Source organism: Anguilla rostrata, chromosome 2, assembly GCF_018555375.3.
Source record: "Anguilla rostrata isolate EN2019 chromosome 2, ASM1855537v3, whole genome shotgun sequence".
NCBI classification, from domain to species: Eukaryota; Metazoa; Chordata; class Actinopteri; order Anguilliformes; family Anguillidae; genus Anguilla; species Anguilla rostrata.
Window position 1 is genome coordinate 33,224,730 of NC_057934.1, and position 18,760 is coordinate 33,243,489.

Sequence of the window (18,760 nt, forward strand, 5' to 3'; positions counted from 1 at the left end):
AACAAAAAGCTATGGCCTTGGGTACATCAGATGTAGTTGCACATACCCCAGTGTCAGGACAATTGTAATGGACCCTACCAGTACCTGAGAAATTAGTTTGAATTTTAAACCCAGTCCCACTTGGGTCCCGGATCAGATTGTGTTTGATTTTCAGGGGACCCATGAAGTCCTCCAATCCACACACCCCAAGAGGAGAGGCAATACTCACAGCAGTTCCCTTGGGTCCGGGGAAACCCATGACTCCAGGGGCACCTCTTGATCCAGCGGGGCCAGGAGGTCCGGGGCGGCCATCTTGTCCAGGGAGACCCTGATGGAAGAGTACAGATACAGTAAGCCACACTAAGTGCCAACAGTACAATTTGAATCATCCTGGGATATGTAGTTTTATTAATGCATTCAACATATACACTAGAATAACATTTTCTTAGTTACACTGAAAGATTTGTATGTAAACAATGATCCTAAAATACTGTTTTTACTGTAGTGCAATTCACCATAAGTGGGGCATCATTTTTTAGTATGTAATCTATTTGATAGGGATAGTTACAATTCATAATAGAAGGATCCAGCATATATTTAATTGGCTAATTTCCAACATAAATCTTAATGAAACCTTAAATACAAATCTCACAATAAACAAATATTCATGGTTGGTGTGGGATGACAGGGGCAGCCAGTTAAGGTTTCGCTAGTACACTGTTCCCCAGGGATTTACACTAACATCCTTCAGTATTTTACAATAATTTACGTTGCAAAAAAATGCAAGTAGTATAAAAGGCCATGTAAGCACTTAAAAATAAGGTATACTGGATAAATATATTTTGAGAGTGTGCTTTACAACATTTTAATAATGATTTATGTTTTTATCCCATTTTTAAAACATTTGTGATGTCACCTGCATAGCAACTCACTGATTAGCTTCAGGCTGTAATGCAGTAGTATAAACTACAGTATCCACTTGCATATTATGAAAAGGCTAGTTTCTGTGGCCACTTAACACATATTAAATAAATGTTATGAAAAGGCTTTAGTGTTAGCTGGTAGCACACTATATCAAGTGATACAATAGTACTGTATGGTGCCCCATGCTATTTGGACAGGGTATTACATAATGTGTAATGACACAATGGTGTGCTACAGTGCCCAAAAGTGAAGGAGGGGGTGTTTGGTACTCACAGAAGGACCAGTTTTGCCATCAGGGCCAGGGCTGCCAGGGCTACCAGTCATACCCTAGAGCAGAGGGAGAGAGAGACAGAGGGCCAGGTTACGCACAGAGATGTTCACTGACCCTGCAGGTCCATATTACTGGCTTCTCAGATGTGGTCTGCATAGATCTCAACCAGCTCTCTTTCAAAATGCAATAGGCCAGACGACCTGCACACGTGGAGGGTACTCCTCCATGATGTGACTCACTTTCACTTCTGCTAATGAATGCAGTGCTCAGTCTGGTCCCTCACAGCTCAGACTTCTGTACCCTGCTGGTGTCAGCACGGCACTGAAGTAGAGCGCAGTCTGCGCTACTGTGTCTGTTCACCAGCGTCCAGCAGACGGGCAGGGGCCTCTTACCTTGGATCCAGGGTTGCCAGGCTCACCAGGGCGGCCAGCCTCACCAGTGGCACCCTGGGCTCCAGCAGGACCTCCAGGACCACGCTCACCAGGGGCACCCTATGTTGTGTGCATATGAGAGAGAGAGAGAGAGAGAGAGAGAGAGAGAGGTCAGTTTAGTTTCATTGCTCAGAGTAGATCACTGTACTTCTGCAGCAGGTGCAGGATCCAGGCCGCATACATCACATCTGTATGATAAAGAGGACATTTTTTTAGGTTGAATATTTTTACTGAACATAATCCAAATCATGGCACCTTATACATTTTGCTTACACCTGTAAAGACTGGAACGTTTCTGGAGCATAAACCTGAAAATGTATGTCAATATGATCCTGTATGCTGTGTTCCAATACAAAATCTTTTCTCTATAGATACAAACAGCCAATGTGGAAATGCCTGGAATCTCTAAGGGAAGTAAAAGGGATGCTTACCTTGGGGCCACCGGCTCCATCAGCACCAGGGAATCCACGGTTACCAGGGGCACCCTATATGGCAAAACAGATGCATTTAATCAAAGCCTGGAACACAGTTCCAGCAACATCAAGTGCTCATTATTAATGCAGTTCAGCAAGATTATGATTGGTAGATTTTATAAACACTTTACTTTCCTTAGTAAAATTTTAAAGCTGCAGTATTGCTTCTATGTTTATGTAGACATCCAAATGCTAGATACTGTAAAAGTGGATATAAGGGAGAGGGACACAGTAGTAAGAGACAGGAGCACAGGGGGACAGAAATACAAGCATACCCGTTCTCCAGGGGGTCCACGGGGTCCTGCACCACCAGGTTCACCACGGCCGCCTCTTTTGCCTTCCTCTCCAGATGGGCCAGGGGCACCCTGGACACCTGCAGGGCCCTAAACATAGAGAGGGGAAATCAGTCTTCCAGATACATATCTTGAATATTTTAATAGTTTGGAGTTTGGGATACATGCTTCCAAAACAGTGGTGTGGCAGTCTCTTCCGATGAGCAATAATGTATCCAGTGGTTGAAAAAATGCTCTGATTTGAAAGTCTCCCACACACTGGAAATTATGTGAGGTTTGGTGACTCATATGGAAAGCTGAACTAATTGGTGTCCAGAGTAGATACTGTGAGATGCTATGACAGTCACATGCATGTTTCTGAGATTAAATAAAAGTGTATAGTGGAGTAGGTGTACTTACGGGCTCTCCCTTGGTACCAGGCTCTCCCTTGGCACCAGGGGTACCTGGATCTCCCTGTAGATCAGAACAAAAAAGGTTACGATTAAGTACATGGAATTTTCAAATCCTATAGAGTCCCGTCCCTTACCCAATGTAAAGGATAGCATCTAACAAATAATTTACTCTAGAAGCTACTTTACTGCTGTTCTTCTGCTTTTTGGTTAGTAGATGAGAGCGAGAATCTGAAATTCAGGGTCTAACTCAGGAAATCTTCACTATGGAGCATCAGGATCTGGTAAAGCACTCTCAGGTCTCTATCCTGTACACTGTCGCAGTCACATGCGCTGTGAAGCCAAATTGCAAATCAGCCCTTGGGGTCACATCTCCTTATCATTAAATAAGATAAGATAAACTGTATTGTCCTGAAGGAAATTTGTTTCAGACACATCTGGTGCGTGCTGTACCAAGACAGTGTACATAATAACACACAATAGGACAGCACAATAGCACATTGCTCATTATACATGCATGTAAGACAGGTACCTACAATACATACAGCACATACATACATTATATACATAATACTCTGTAAATCTCATATGGAGGTGTTGTGGTAAAAACAGAATGGAAAGAAGGTCACTCACGTTGTTGCCCTTAGGGCCAGGAGCACCGCCAGGGCCTGGGCCTCCAGCAGCGCCACGGGAGCCAGGGAATCCAGAGGCACCAGCAATACCAGAAGCACCCTAGAGACGGAACCATCAAAGTTAAGTAACGCATCATTGGATGAGAACAGACCAAGCACAGCTGGAAACCCCAGGAAGGCCATACTCACAGGAGCGCCCTTGGCACCGGGGGAACCATCAGATCCGGGGTTGCCCTGCATGAAATAAAAAGTAGGCACAAGTGAGTACTGCAGTCCGGGATCAGGGGGCACGCGATGGCGGCATGGGGGCCCTGAAGGCTACACTCACAGCAGGGCCAGCGGGGCCAGCAGGTCCAGGGTTACCAGGCTCACCACGGGATCCCTGAGGTCCCTCTGAGCCACGGCCTCCAGCAGGACCAGTCTCTCCCTGTGGTGGACAAATGGACAAACGCAAGAGTTAACTTAGGGTGTCAGCATAGGTCACAGAGCTTTAATGTAAATGATGTAAATGTGACAAAAACTGAATAAAAGTATTTTTTTCAAAATGAAAGACAGGATTTTGCCACAGGGAATGTTAGAACAAATATATGGCACTGGGGAATATTTAAAATGGTAATCTTGGAATGAAGTATACCGCACATTAATTTTAAATAATCTGTGCTAGTTTGACAATGTATGTTTTAAGTAAATTCAGTTCTTCAGTAAATAAACAATCATAAACTTCTGTGTTTCAAATGACTATCAGTCACATTTGGAGGTGTTGAAAGCAGTTTTCTTTCATAAATCTGCAATCACACTGCCTCTTCCTGGTTTGTAAGGCAAAGCTCTGAGGAAATCCATAACTGACTGTGTATTCTTGCTCTTGAGAGGTAGTTCAGCTGTTACCTACGCGGGTCTACTTCCTAGAGAAGCAGGGCTCTTGTTTGCATCCCCTGACTGAGCCAACATAGTGAGGCAGCCTTGACACGTGGGCATCCACCCTCTGGTGGCGGCTCAGTGGTCCTGCCATGCAGGTGCGGAGCAAGCAGCTCTTTTCAGCAGTGAAAACGAGGACACTGACCTTAGGTCCAGCACCACCGGGGAAGCCAGGGGGACCAGCGGGGCCAGTGGGGCCCTGAAAGAGGAGGAGAAGGAGAAGGAAGGGTAAGGATTAAGTCTGAGACCCATTCAATAATTTTAATGCCATCAGAGCCACACGCCTGTTGTTCTTATAAACCTTTGTATGAAACCTGCATGCAAGTCAGTCAAAGTGAAATATTTAAGCACTTCACATTTGTATACAAGTGCAAATTTCACTGTACAAATGTTAAAATAGACAGACACACCATGAGGAAATATAAGTATATTCTCTTTATCTTTTTTGTCATGTCTTGAGGTAGAAGAATGCACAGATCTTTATTCTTTCTGGCTCTTGGTGTGTGGAAAACTCATTTATGACATGATAACCGGTATTGTTTACTTACAGGAGGACCAGCAGCACCACCGTTACCATCGTTACCACGAGCACCCTGCAGGAGAAGAAGAGAGAAAGAACTCAATAACTGAAGAACATAATCTCTTAACACTCCTATCATCTTGTCAGTCATTTTTCCTATAAGTCTTCACTCTCTCCACATATATAAAATGCATTGGTTGTGTGTTGACAAATCATGTCAGTCAGTGAATACCACTGAAATTCTGGAATCACTTATACACCCGTCCAATAATCCCTTATGTCTTTTAAGTTGAAGCGGAAAATGGGCAATGACAAGAGTCATTATAATTAGCAAGTATAATTTATTGCATGCTAGGTAGATCTGTGATTGTTACTGTAGCTCTCAGTTGCTGTACTCCTGCACAGCATTGATTTAGCATTTTGTTCTTGAGAGGGAATGCAGAAAACTTCACTTAAAATTTGACTTAGTGGTTTGCCCAGGACATAGAGAGACTGTCTGCAAACTGAGGACAGGGACCAGGAGCACAGTCGTGAGACCATTTGCCAAATGACTGCTTGATACATTTATTTTTTAAAACTAGACTTATGCTAGTTTAATTATGTGGTTTGCATTTTAATTATAGTCATTGCATAATATATCAGTCATGATTTCTGGAAGTGGCAATACATGCTTTATCGTACATTATCATCACAAATCATGAGAAATGCAAGGGGATGACATGCTGCTGCTTGAGCAAGGCACTTTGTCTAAAAGAAACCTACAAAGTGTATATTACCATGATATCACCAGTTAATGAAATCATGAATGAACATAATTGTCATTTGGGAATAGACCTATTCTTTTTCAAAAGATAGTGAATATTAATTGGTACTGGCTCCCTCCACACAAGACTAGATGGAGGTGAGGGGCGTGGGGGGGGGCAGGGCTGGAAGGGATGGGGTTGATGGGTCAGCTACCCTTTTGACCCGACAGATCTGGGTCATTTGGATCACTATTGAATTGAATGTACAGTGGAAGGCAATAGAAATGGTCTTCCCCACACCAGCATAAAAACACAGTGGAATACTTTACAGATAGTTGGCCAGGCAGTAGAGAGCCCTTGAGGTCGGCTTTTTGGGAGAGGCTAGTACACCTGACCCTTAGACAGTGAGGACAGCAGATAACCATGCCCTGTTTTTTCGATGAGGAGGGGGCGAATTTGGCATTGTTGGGGTGTACTTACAGCAGGGCCAGGGGGTCCAGGGCGGCCTCTCTCACCGGGGAGACCACGGGCACCCTATGAAGAAAAGGAGGGGAGAGGGCAAGTCAGGGAGAGAACAACCGCCATCACGCAACACCAGCACCTGACGAACCACATATCCATCGTAGCTAAAGCAAAGATGCGAACTAACTGTGCTTGCAATGAGAGGGCCTTGTGTTTATTGCATGAATTTGACTATGTTCAGCAGTTACAGGTGTAATGGGAAATTATTTACCCAATGGGTACCTCAAATTGAAAATTAAATATAAAACAGGCATAGTCTCACTGTCACTTATGGATATGCTAATGTATATCAGATTTCACCAGTTTACTTCGATGCTACAGTGAACCATTTGACACTGAAATGTTATTACACTGCATAAAGCCATTTGGCATAGATGAGCACTCTCTTGTGCTAAGTCGATGTCTGACAGCAGAAAAGATGGTACCACTCACCATTGCACCAGCAGCACCATTCTCACCATGGTGACCAGCCTCTCCCTTTGGACAAAGAGACAGTGCAGATTAGGCCTTTATGACAACAGGCATGGTGGTATGGGTGTGCTTTACACATCAGTGAGTCCAGAACCTACCTTGGGTCCGGCAGGACCGGAATCTCCCTTGGCTCCATCCAGACCGCTGAAGCCCTGGTAAAGGAAGACAATTCCGTTTAACATGGTAAGGCCATGTCTCATTCACTCAGGGCACGAGTCATCCGTGCGCTCCGCCATTTTGTTGCCACTCACTCTGTGTCCCTTGATGCCAGGAAGTCCAGGGGTTCCGGGGAATCCGCGACCTCCCTGGAGGGGAGAAAAAAGAGGCAATGGAATTATTTAAAAAGCAGCTGAAATAAATCCACTATACCTTCAGACAATATGCCCATTTAAGCCCATAAGGGATCAAATTAAACCACAATGTGTCACGTTCAAAGAGCTACTAACAAATATTGATTGTCTTAAGTAATATTTGACTCTCAAACAGCTTCTCCCTGAACCAGCAGTTAAATTAAACTGTGCATGGGACATAGGTGCATTGGAAAGACAGGTGCAGAAGTTTAAAAATGAGAGAGGGACTCACCTGAGGGCCAGATGGACCACGCTCACCAGGGCGACCAGGCTTTCCGGCCTCGCCCTAAACGAGAGAAGAAGAGCCGTTGTGACACACAGCGGGAGCTGTCGACACCGGTTTTCGGTGAAACGACTGGTGCTTGAATTGGAATTGTACAGTCGAGGGTCTCGGCAAGCAAATGAAGGAAACAATGATGGGAGAAGTTTTTTCAGCCTGAGTCAGAAATACAGGAAATATCTGTTTTGCATGAGAGCAGGTCTGGTCTTCACCAGGCCTCTGCATGTGACTGGCGTGAATGAAGGCTTTAAAAGGAAAATGGTGACCTGAAAGCGAGGATCCCTAAACATATGTTCACCACAAGGTGCAAAATAGTGCAGAAACTGAACTTTGGGCCAATCTGGTCCTTCTTGGTGAAATTGCACTTTTGTATTCCAGAGGATAACAATGATGACCTCCACAAGTTTCTCTGGATAAGATCACCTGCCAGGTGAATATAATGTAATGTGATGTTTCACCTGCCAGGTGAATATAATGTAATGTAATGCCACTTTGCATAAAGGAAAGGTGTTCTCTTTCTACTTACATCATCTCCATTCTTTCCAGGGGGGCCAGATGGACCACGGGGACCCATGGGACCCTGGAAGACACACACAATTCAGTGACTGACAAAAAGAAATAAGAAAGTGCGCATGCGTGTGTAACTTGCGTGAAAGTCAATCACAAAAGCCCCAGAACAACCCGTCCTGCATATGCATGCATAAAATCAGAGTATGAGACCATTCAAATGTGGATTCATACATACTGGTGATGCAACGACCCTCATTAAACATCTATGAAATCCCAAACCAATAGTAACCATGCACATGTGTTTCTTTTAATACCGAATCTGTGGTGTACAGGCAACTGTATTGTCTGGATCTACAGTGGGACTGAGCATTGACTCTTGAGGGCACTGCAGGATAGCAGAGGCATCCATCAGAAGCCTGCACCCTCAGTTCAGGGCCTGGACATGGCTTTGGGTGTAGTGAGGTTGAGGTTGTGAGGTGGGGGAGGTGTCAGAGATGGGGTATACGGTTCTGTTTGGGGTACTCACAGAAGCGCCGGGCTCACCAGGCTCACCAGCGGGGCCAGGGAAACCTTGTGGTCCCTGAAGGATGATAAAGAGGAAAGATCAGGTCTACAGTTAGAGTGGCATATCGCCACTATCTTAATAAAAGATGGGTGAATTACAGTTTAAGAGGACTCTTACCTACAATAAGACTACAATAACAGTCAGCTCTTTGTCTTTTATAATAGTGATAGACTTGAAAATGTGCACAAATAAAATTGTATTGAAGTAACACTTACGTTAAGACCAGGGGGCCCAGGGGGTCCACGGGGGCCCATGGGACCCTATTGGATAAAGATAACAAAGTAAGACATGCGCACCATCAGCTGCAGTCATCATTGTGAATGATGGCTCCCATTTGCTGTCCTCTCTGGAACTGATATAAAACAGTATTGTTAAGGAATAATAATAATACCCTAATAGGGATGTCTTTTGATCCTCAGAATTAAACATCGAGGAAGACTCCTGATTAATTTAATTGAAACTGCATTGCATATAACATTCTGCATCTGAGCTAGTCATGATCCTCCTCTGCTGACATTCTAAGATGGTATCTAAAACACATGCGTACAAGACCTTTGAAAAAATATATTTAGATCCAAGGAACAGTGGGAACACTATTTCTAGAGGTTTCTCCCTAATCAGACTAAACTGTAAACTGTCCCTTATTCATGTCCATGTACTGGGTGGGGACACCTTATAGGCACATTTCTCAATAAACACTGCCCAGGTCGAGACCTACAGGGCACGCTCAAAGAGCCACGACTGTGATATTCTTCCTGGTTTGGTGGCTGTCGGACGCTGATGTTCGTACCATGGGGCCGGGTATTGCCACGTCACCGCCGCCGGATTTCGCATCATAGCCATGTGACATTTGAGGAGAAAAGTTCTGCAGAAGAGAAAAAAGGACAAAATAAAACAGGGTCAATTTATATTTTTCATTTTTGTAACAAATGCAATGCAGGAAGCAAATTCAGCTGCACATCCCATGTGCTCAAAAAGAGGTGACTTATGAGGCCTAATCCCATGAGACCTTTACCCTCCATTTAATTAGCCTCCTGTCTGACACTACAAAGCTCACAGTAGGCCAATGAGACACTACAAACCTCATAGTAGGCCAATGAGACACAACAAAGCTCACAGTAGGCCAATGGAGCATAGGCAAGCTCACAGTAGGCCAATGAGACACTACAAAGCTCACAGTAGGCCAATGGAGCATAAGCAAGCTCACAGTAGGCCAATGAGACACTACAAAGCTCACAGTAGGCCAATGGAGCATAGGCAAGCTCACAGTAGGCCAATGAGACACTACAAAGCTCACAGTAGGTCAATGGGGCCCTACAAAGCTCACAGTAGGCCAATGGGGCCCTACACAGCTCACAGTAGGCCAATGAGAGCTGTCCTCACTATCAGTGCTGAACTGGACAAGATAACCACTCTTTCATTGTCATTGTGAGAGCAGTCCTGTGATGCATGTCTCAGACTGGTCTCAGAGGTTGGGACATTATCTACTACATCCATTCATAATCTAGCATCCATCCATGATCTATGCCTGCTTATTCCTGGGCAGGGTCACAGGGGGCTGGAGCCAATCCTAGCTTGCATTGGGCGAGAGACAGGAATACACTCTGGATAGGTTGCCAATCCAGCACAGGGCAGACACACCATTCACTCACACACACATACCTATGGGCAATTTAGAGTTTCCAATAAGACTCATCTGCATGTCTTTGTGGAAACCTGAGTACCCGGAGGAAACCCACACGGACACGGGGCGAATATGCAAACTCCACACTGAGAGCGGCTACAGTGCTTCCCAGTGCACCACCATGCCGCCTGTCTTGTGCAGTTCCCTCCCTCCCCCCCCACCCCCCAAATCATCAGGTTCTTTTTTTGGTTCAGTACTTACTCCGCCAAGGCCAGGGGGTCCAGGGGGGCCGGGGGGCCCAGGAAGTCCAGGCTGTCCAGGGATGCCATCGTTGCCAGGGAGACCAGGGAGACCCTGCATGATGATGAACAGATTGGCTTTCAGCACATAAACAGAAAGCAAAACCAGGCTGTCTACACAGCACAGTGTATATGAACAAGCCCTCGCTCTCACTGATGTGGTTCAGTGTGTATTACAATATCATTTTTATAGAATGTAATTAAATTGTTTGAGATCAAAGTTTGAATCTGTAGAAATGATTGGCCTATTTTTATTCATAAGACCCCGTAATGTTAACTTGCAGCAAAAGGTCATCCTTCAACTTTCTCAGTTCAACTGTGACCTCATGTTTAGTATTTTACTGTTGTTATGAGCTTTACCTAATCAAGACTTAATTGAAAACAATATTTCAGTCTCCCTTTTGCATAATCATAAGTGCTGCACATATATCACAATACTAAATATCCACACAGATATTTGAATAACAATGGATAATAGTAGTAAAAAAAATGCATTGATATATGAAGCACTTAATTGTACATTAAGTGACAGTCAAAATAGGGTAAGCTTTGATCTGACAGCAATGCTTGTGGTCCTTAACTTTGATTCAAAAATGTACATAAATGTAACAGTTTCTGTTGTCACCATAACAAATCATAGAAATTAAAAAAATATGAAATTATCTTAATTTAAATTTAATTTGAAATTAAGGACACTGCAATGCAGTTAGATTTGATCTAGTGAACAGTGAATGTTGCCAGTACATTTGCAACATGCACAATAGCACCACCCTTGTGGTCAAACCCACCCCTACACATTTGTCTGACATGTCATAATAATTCAAAACAATATGCACCGAATCACAGATTTGTTTAAAAAAAAAAAAAAAAACAGATCCCTCAATAGAGACTCTATCCTACAAAAAATGTTGCTGTCTTACTCAGCATTATGCAGGACTACAATAACAATCAGCACTTTGGAAGGTCACAAAAGAGCTGATCATTGCTTCCCTGCTGCAGGCTCGCATGACCTTCCGACATAAGGCCTTAGAGGTCCTAAAGGCCCCGGCCTGGGCGAGACGTGGACACTGTGGACACAGTTGTGCGGACACAGGTCAGGTGTCGGAAGTTGCTGCATTTTCTACTGTCCTGGGCATCCATAACAGTCATCCAGAGATCCAAAGGCGGGAGAGATGCACCTACCCTGTCACCCTTGGGGCCATCCTCACCTGCGGGTCCCTATGGAGAAAAATCAACAAGAAAGCAGATCAGACTAAGTGAAATGATATTCTTTTTTTCTGCAGTACTTGTATTTTCAGGGGAGGGATGTCATGGAATCTTTTGTTTACAGCAAAACCCATATTGTTAGGTGAAGGCTGGCTTTGCTGTCTATTAAGCCGCCGCAAAATATCAAAGATGGCGTATTAAGTCTGTGCAGTTTAGCAAGGAAAATGACTAATACAAGGCCTCTGTTCAATAAACATATCAATCCATTTCGGGTCAAAAACATAAATAAGTAAATAAAATTAGGCATACCTTTACATCTGGACCTATGAAAGAAATAGAGAAAATAGGATTGGATTAGGTTGTGTTTTGCACTTAATGGCAATAAATCTGGCCTGTTAAACATCTCAACCTGGGTTAAATGTGGGCCTTGTGGGCAACTAGAGAAATAGGCCATTTCATGTCATTGATCCATTTTCAGAAGATACAGTAGGCCAATGTGGATGGATTCAAATCCAGACTGATACTATGATGTGGTTCTTCCAAAAATGTTTCCACGTCCATTGAAAGTTAACGAAATCTGTGGTGTGGGCCTACTTGTCTCGTTTTCCAAAGGGCTGACAAGAAGCCCTGTTTCAGCTTGAGGGCAACGGGGCAGCGTCGTTCTGACGGAGAAGAGCAGAACTTGCCTTGCGGGCATATCGGGCAGCAATCGCCGAAAGGGATTTCTGGATTGGGGCAATCGGATGTGTCCTCGCAAATGACTTCGTCGCACATTACGGTGCCGCTGTCGCACACGCAGATCTGGCAGGGTTCCGGTTTCCACACATCTTTGTTGTTGTACACCTGGCCGTCCAATGTACAGCTGGTGCCTATTTCTGAGAAAATAAAGGGCATAAAACGTTTTATAAATCAAAACAAAGCGGCCTACGTGTGTTTCCTCAGAAGGCCAACACGCAAGCCAACGAACCATAACAGCATGAACATTCATAATGTGAGACCCAGATATAGACTCAATGTAAAAGAACAATTTAATGTTTGTATTGGCATTAATGAACTCTTTGTTTTGTTTTAATATGGAAGAGTTGTGTGACTTCTCACTACATAGTACCTCAAAAATGTAGACACCAGGAGGCCTATAATAATTGGGAATACGTCTAATTTCAAGATGACACCTAAAGCTAAATCCAACATAAAAGGCAACGTGCATTGTAGTTTAATATATTCTATAAAACCAATGCTATAGGTTGTTTATTTGGCTTTTAAATATACGACGTAGCCTAAGTTCTGATCTGTTGCCATTTTATACCGAAGGAATGTAATGTGATCCTACGACCAAACAATCTGTATTGTCATCGACGACATTAAGATAATTAAAAAACTATTAATTCAAGTAAAAATATACAAAAATGTAGTGTGGTGAATAATGGCACCTCACATTTATAGCCAACGGTTTAGGCCACCCGCTCTATAGAACAACTGCGTTACACCGTCGGTCTGTATTTTACTAATGAGACATGCAGTTGCCTATCTTTCAGTCCAAGGAGAAATATACAATATATAGTGTTCCATAAAAAGGGAAAACTCGGGTCTTTAAAAAGTGCCACGTCCATTGTGACTCGAACAAATCAAAAATAAAAAACTGAATATGGTCAGGCTTGCAAGGGACTGGCTACAGCCTCAGTGGAAAGCCCGCGGTATTCCGTACATATGATGTCGATTAGGCGCAACAACAAAAAAAAGTCTGGTGGTTCGACATGGAACCAACCTGCCAAACCTGATGCATGAATAACCACAAGGTGGCGCTATATGACCATAGAATGTTATATTTAGCCACACGCCCTTTATCCAGAATTTCTGGGATGAAGTGATGTCTAGACTATTTCTCTTCAGTCAAACACATTTAGACTATTTTAACTTTTCTCTATAACTCTCTGAATCTTCCCGTTGCTCCATATTTCCAGGATTCGATTTATATCCTAGTCTAACTACGAATTTTACGAGCCATGGCATATAGGATCCTTTCATCCAAAGGTGAGGGAATAGCAGTATTCCGAATTTAGAGGAAAAGGTGAAACATTGTATGTAATAACAAAAAAATACCGATCGCTCATGATTGTGTTAAGAGCCCTGCAGCTATATTTTCCATTGCACTAGCGGTTGGCCTTGCTCCCATTTGACTTGACAGCGGCTCGCCCTCGGCGATATGTTCTTGAGGCTTAACACACCCTGCACCTGGAACGGGCCAATTTTTTTCCTCTGTTACCGATGAAGCCATTATTTCCACCCGAAAAACAGACGTTCCCTGTTTAATTCTCCGTTGTTCTTCTTGGCCTTTTATTGTGCGTCCACGTTTTTGTAGATGTTATAGCGTTCCTTTGCTCAAGGATATACGACACCCCAAGTGAGGGGGATGCTGCGGACTTGTAACGACTTGCTTAACCTTTCTGCATGCACAAATTAACGCGGACAGTAGCCCAAAATATATTTGCAATTTATAGAGAAAATCATATAATGGCAGCAAAATTTGAGTTTTTCCAATTTTAGAAACTGTAAAAGTTTTGGCGACGAGTCAAGCATGCATTTACATCCATAAACAATCCATTCGAAAAGCAGGTTTTCTTCATTTTCCCGCTAGGCAAGCTGTGATTGACCAGCATCACGTTACCAACATGAATTACTGTCAGTATAATAAAAATGCTACTTACGATCGTCCTCGCCTTGACCTCTTGCCAAAAGTGCTGTTGCTGCAAGCAGCAGCACTAACCGAATATCCACAAAGCTGAACATGTCTAAATATTAGACATGTAGACTCTTTGAGGCAAGGGGAATCCTGTTCTTTCTTTAAACTCCAATCATACAAGGTAGGGTCCGGTCTTTGTATCTCCAATCCAGACCCCAGCAGAAACTCCCTACTGCCTAAACAAACGCATTGCCCTGGCTTTTATATTCCAAATTTCATGGGGAGGTGCTGAGCGCACGAGATAACTTCTGCATGTTCAAGTTAAAAAGTCCCTCCTTCACAAGGCAGAGGGGTTGTCTTCAAAGTTTTCTTGCCTTACAATCTCAAAGCAACTTGATCATTTTTTTTACCAAGAAGGTGGACTTCCAGACACTAGAAATCCCTCCTTCCTTTTTGTTCAGTCGGACAACAAGCCATGTCATCTTTAGAAAAGGCCATTGGCAAGACATGTGGATATCCTTTTCTTGGTGCATACTTATGCGTTTTAATTAAATGAAACTTGGACAACATTACATGAGACAGGATACGTGTTGGTATCGGATCTTTTTTATATATTTATGTAGGGGGCGATTTTTGGGTAGGTTCTCATGTTTCTAATCATTTTATGAACAAGTCTCAGGTGTCTTGTCTCAAATTTTAAATTGTTAAATTGTAGCCGATATTTTAAATAACTGCTTATAAAATTGCTAATTGAAGTCGCACTAACGGACTTTTGCAAATTCAAATGGATTTTTTTATATGCCGCATTAGACTGGAATTCTGTGCGCAGCCTTTGTTTTATGCAAGACGAGAAGAATCACAGATTTACGGACACATGACATCATTTTTGCGTGCACATTGATGTGGAATTTTTTTTCCTTTGTATGATACGTAGGCCTACTTTCATAAATAAAAAGCTGGAGGCCTACAGTGTAATTTATTTTTATACATTTCGTTGTAAAAGAAACTAGGTCACCTAAAGAAGATTGCAGGTGTTATAATTCCGTACAATAGCTACATTTTCTATGGATATACGCCCCTGCATATGAAAATAATTATTTGAATGCATTTAATACATTGATTAGCCTACTGCAACACCGATTGTGTTAGGGTAAACGTATCACCATTGTTAATCAAGTTCGTTGATGATTGTCTCAGGAAAAAAAACTACTTGTACAGTACCAAAGAAGACTGATATTTTCTGATGTGCTTTATTGCATTTGTTAATGACCACGACTGAGCAGATAGATGGACCTGGATGCTATCATTTGAAAATGTTTTCCCTGCTTCAATAAATCTGTATGCTATTTTGGGTCCAATCCACTGTTGAAGAGAATCATTCAAAGTATCCACAAACTACAATTAGGCCGTGGGTTATAATTACATTCAAAGATGTGTTTACAAAAAATAAGCAGTCATTCTTGCCTGGATAAAGGAAAAAAAAAACCTTTAGTTGCACGTGTTAAAACACCTCTGTTTCAAAGAAGAACGTGCAATGCGGGCTATTTTCTCAAGCACAAGTAAATGCATTATTTTTAAAAAGTCATTATTTCAGAGCAGTGTTTTTTTCAGTTTTGTCATTTCCGCACAGGTAACCAAATTCATTTGGCATCCACAGAAGCAGTTAGCATCAAAGTAAGTAACAAAAAATGTAAAAAATAAAATAAAATAAAATCAGAAATATATAGACATGACTTGCACCAACCGTCAGCTGAAAAAAACATTATTCCCCAACAAAGACCATAAACGATTTTATTTATTTATTTATTTGTGAAAAATGTAGAATAAAAAAAGTGCTAGAAGTCATCTGAGGTGAAATTTCCGAAAGGTGACGGGCCCGACAAAGGGACATATCAGGGACAATTTACCAGTTACATTACGGCTATTACGCACTATAGATCATACATCGCAAGATCAAACAGAAGTAAGCACAAGCGAAAGGGAGAAAGACAGATAGTGAACATCTGGCATCATTTCTTCAGTCCAGTGCCAGTGCATTTTTCACTGCACGGTGGACACGTTGCAGCTTTGCGTAGAACTGTGGCCATAGCACATCTCCTCTAGTCTTCATATTCCTTCGTTCATTTTTTTAAACTTCCGACATCTGTCACTTGTCCAAGAAATGTGTCTTTGATATAAAGAGTATGACGAGTAGGCGAGTCCTAGACGATAGAAATGCCACCTCATCATGTAGATTTTCGCTTGTAAGATTTCACACAGACACACACACACGCAAAAGTTAAACTTTTCGAGTACGACTGATTTTCCGAGGCATGTGAGGCATGTGCAACTAGAAATAAAGCACTGTTGTAAAGCGTGCATCACGTACTGCAGCAATTTAGTTTGGAATGCTAGACAAAGGCAGAGATTTGATGCAGTTAGTGTATTCACGATGTAGCGCGTAAAAGACGGGGAATCATTAAAACCGGTTCGTAATATTCCAATATTCTTATATTGACCTTAAACCTTGTTGGTGCTTTTAATGTTTTTTTGTTTGTGTGTTTATTTCCTGAGTTTTGTATTAAAGTCTTCAGTCATATAGCCTATGAAGTGATGTCACCCATTCAGAATTCATCACTCATGTATGAATCTGTGTAAACCGACTCGCAATGTTAGAAATGCTACTGAAATAACCGTCCATGAACATTTAGCAGATGCTCTTATCCAGAGAGACACAAAAGTGCAGTCCTGTATTGTTTTTTTCACTGACTGACATGTTAATTTTCCCTCATGTTTTAACCATAATGTGTGTAAGGCACACTTTTTCAATGATTTGCACAAAATTCTTCTTAGGTTTATACATACCACTCAAACTTAGAAGTCCACTGTGTCAGGCTTAGAGAGCAACACATCTGTTAATACTTTTTTTTTTAAGTTTAAAGAAATAGTTTAATAATCATATCAGGAAATAATGTCAGAGTGTGCTTAGCAGTATACTATTGTGTACATGTGCACCAAGGCTGAGGTGAATTATATATCAATTATGTCTGTTCCAGAAATAGATTTAAATATATCAACTGAAAAACCTTCATAGAACACTATGGACCTTTTTCAAATCTTTCTTTACTTGAGCTTACTGTATTGTACAGAAATGGGAATTATTCCATCCCTGATTTAATATGAGACTGAAAATATGTAAAGAGATATTTAGAATAATACTGGCCACTTGACAGTTGAAGCCCAGAGATTCAAACCTCAGAGTTGCCAACCGACCAGTCAATCGAACTGGGTACTGATTTGGAAATAGCATATGTAATTACCTTTTCATTACATTACATTACATTACATTACAGGCATTTAGCAGATGCTCTTATCCAGAGTGACGTACAACAAGTGCATCAGTTCAAGGTGCAGAGGTGCAGAAAAACATACAAGAGTGAAGTAAAGATTGTAGTGCCAGAAGTGACCACATAGATCAGGACTCCAACCCTGTAGGGTAACCTGTTCAGCAAATAAACAAAACAATCCTGCCAAGTACAAAACTAGCACTGAAGTCACATTTGCCTAATCAGAATCAAACAAAACAATCCTGCCAAATACAAAACTAACAAACTTTTCAAGTTCTTTTTTATAGATTCCTTTTTATTAACACTGAAATAAAACACCTTAACAGGAAATGAATAGCACTTTCCATAAATATAAATACTCGAAATACACATATTTTTGTGTCATTAATATTCTTTGGTGTTGTACAAGTCGTTAGGGTTAGGGTTAGGGTTATCAAGGGATCAGCAAAAAAGAATTAAAAAAAAAAAATCTGCACAGTAAATCATGCATTTGTTCATGAACAGTGCTTGAAAGAGTTTAAATTGAGATTAAAGCAGTAGTCAGAAGCCACGCAGTAGAATGTTCAGTGTTAAATCGACCCTTAGAGAGTACGCATGGTCCCTATTGGACTCATATACACTGTGTTAAATTAACAGTGGACATTTACTGTGCACCTGGTTGTTGACAGAACGCTGCTCCCCTTTCAATTTCTCTCACCCAAGCTAGCGCAGTAAAAGTCATCCATAGCCTGCTTTGAACTCAGTCTGGCCCATGTATCCTTCTATTGCTTTGTTACACACCATTAATTGACACGTTGCTTATAACACCTTCATGACCAGGTCATAAACACTTCATAATGCTTTGCAGCATGTGTTGTATTATGTCCAAAAAGCCTTAAGAAATTTTGACAGTTGTCATACCAGTGGTGATGTGTATACAATGCAGTCTGTAAGGTTTTGCACAGTGACACAATTTGTTGTTTTGGCTCTGTACTCCAGCACATTGGATTGGAAAGGGAACAATGAATATGAGACTAAATAGCAACTGTCAACTTTAACTTGAAGGTATTTACATCCATATCAGGTAAACCTTGTAGAAATTACAACCCATTTTATATATAGATCTCCCCATTTTAAGGCACCAAATATATTTGGACAATTGTATATATATTTGGGCTGCTCAGCTGTTTCTTGGCCAGCTGTGTGCCATTGCATCATTAGTTCATAAGAGCAGCAATGGTCAGATGATTTAGGTATGATGCTGTTTCTCACATGGGACAAGAATTCTTCGGAACAGACTACATAAAATAGAATAATCGATCAAGAATAGCAAACATGCGAAATCAACTTTTCAGGTGAGAAATGTAAACTAGGAAAC

General features: G+C 41.9%; 1 protein-coding gene across 1 annotated transcript in view; it reads right to left on the bottom strand.

The window, feature by feature from the left end:
• Positions 1-14,329, bottom strand: part of col1a1b (collagen, type I, alpha 1b) — a 29,245-nt gene extending 14,916 nt beyond the window's left edge. Inside the window, exons 1-25 of the mRNA XM_064321721.1 lie at positions 14,103-14,329; positions 12,084-12,272; positions 11,707-11,720; positions 11,374-11,409; positions 10,154-10,246; positions 9,059-9,133; positions 8,484-8,528; positions 8,230-8,283; positions 7,720-7,773; positions 7,146-7,199; positions 6,815-6,868; positions 6,662-6,715; positions 6,525-6,569; positions 6,051-6,104; positions 4,856-4,900; positions 4,453-4,506; positions 3,721-3,819; positions 3,582-3,626; positions 3,394-3,492; positions 2,771-2,824; positions 2,354-2,461; positions 2,037-2,090; positions 1,567-1,665; positions 1,177-1,230; positions 209-307 (exon numbers count right to left, since the gene is read on the bottom strand). Of these exons, the coding sequence (XP_064177791.1) occupies positions 209-307; positions 1,177-1,230; positions 1,567-1,665; positions 2,037-2,090; positions 2,354-2,461; positions 2,771-2,824; positions 3,394-3,492; positions 3,582-3,626; positions 3,721-3,819; positions 4,453-4,506; positions 4,856-4,900; positions 6,051-6,104; positions 6,525-6,569; positions 6,662-6,715; positions 6,815-6,868; positions 7,146-7,199; positions 7,720-7,773; positions 8,230-8,283; positions 8,484-8,528; positions 9,059-9,133; positions 10,154-10,246; positions 11,374-11,409; positions 11,707-11,720; positions 12,084-12,272; positions 14,103-14,184 (1,713 nt within the window). The 5' untranslated portion in view covers positions 14,185-14,329. The remainder of the gene's footprint in view (positions 1-208; positions 308-1,176; positions 1,231-1,566; positions 1,666-2,036; positions 2,091-2,353; positions 2,462-2,770; positions 2,825-3,393; positions 3,493-3,581; positions 3,627-3,720; positions 3,820-4,452; positions 4,507-4,855; positions 4,901-6,050; positions 6,105-6,524; positions 6,570-6,661; positions 6,716-6,814; positions 6,869-7,145; positions 7,200-7,719; positions 7,774-8,229; positions 8,284-8,483; positions 8,529-9,058; positions 9,134-10,153; positions 10,247-11,373; positions 11,410-11,706; positions 11,721-12,083; positions 12,273-14,102) is intronic.
• Between the last annotated feature and the right edge of the window lie 4,431 nt (positions 14,330-18,760).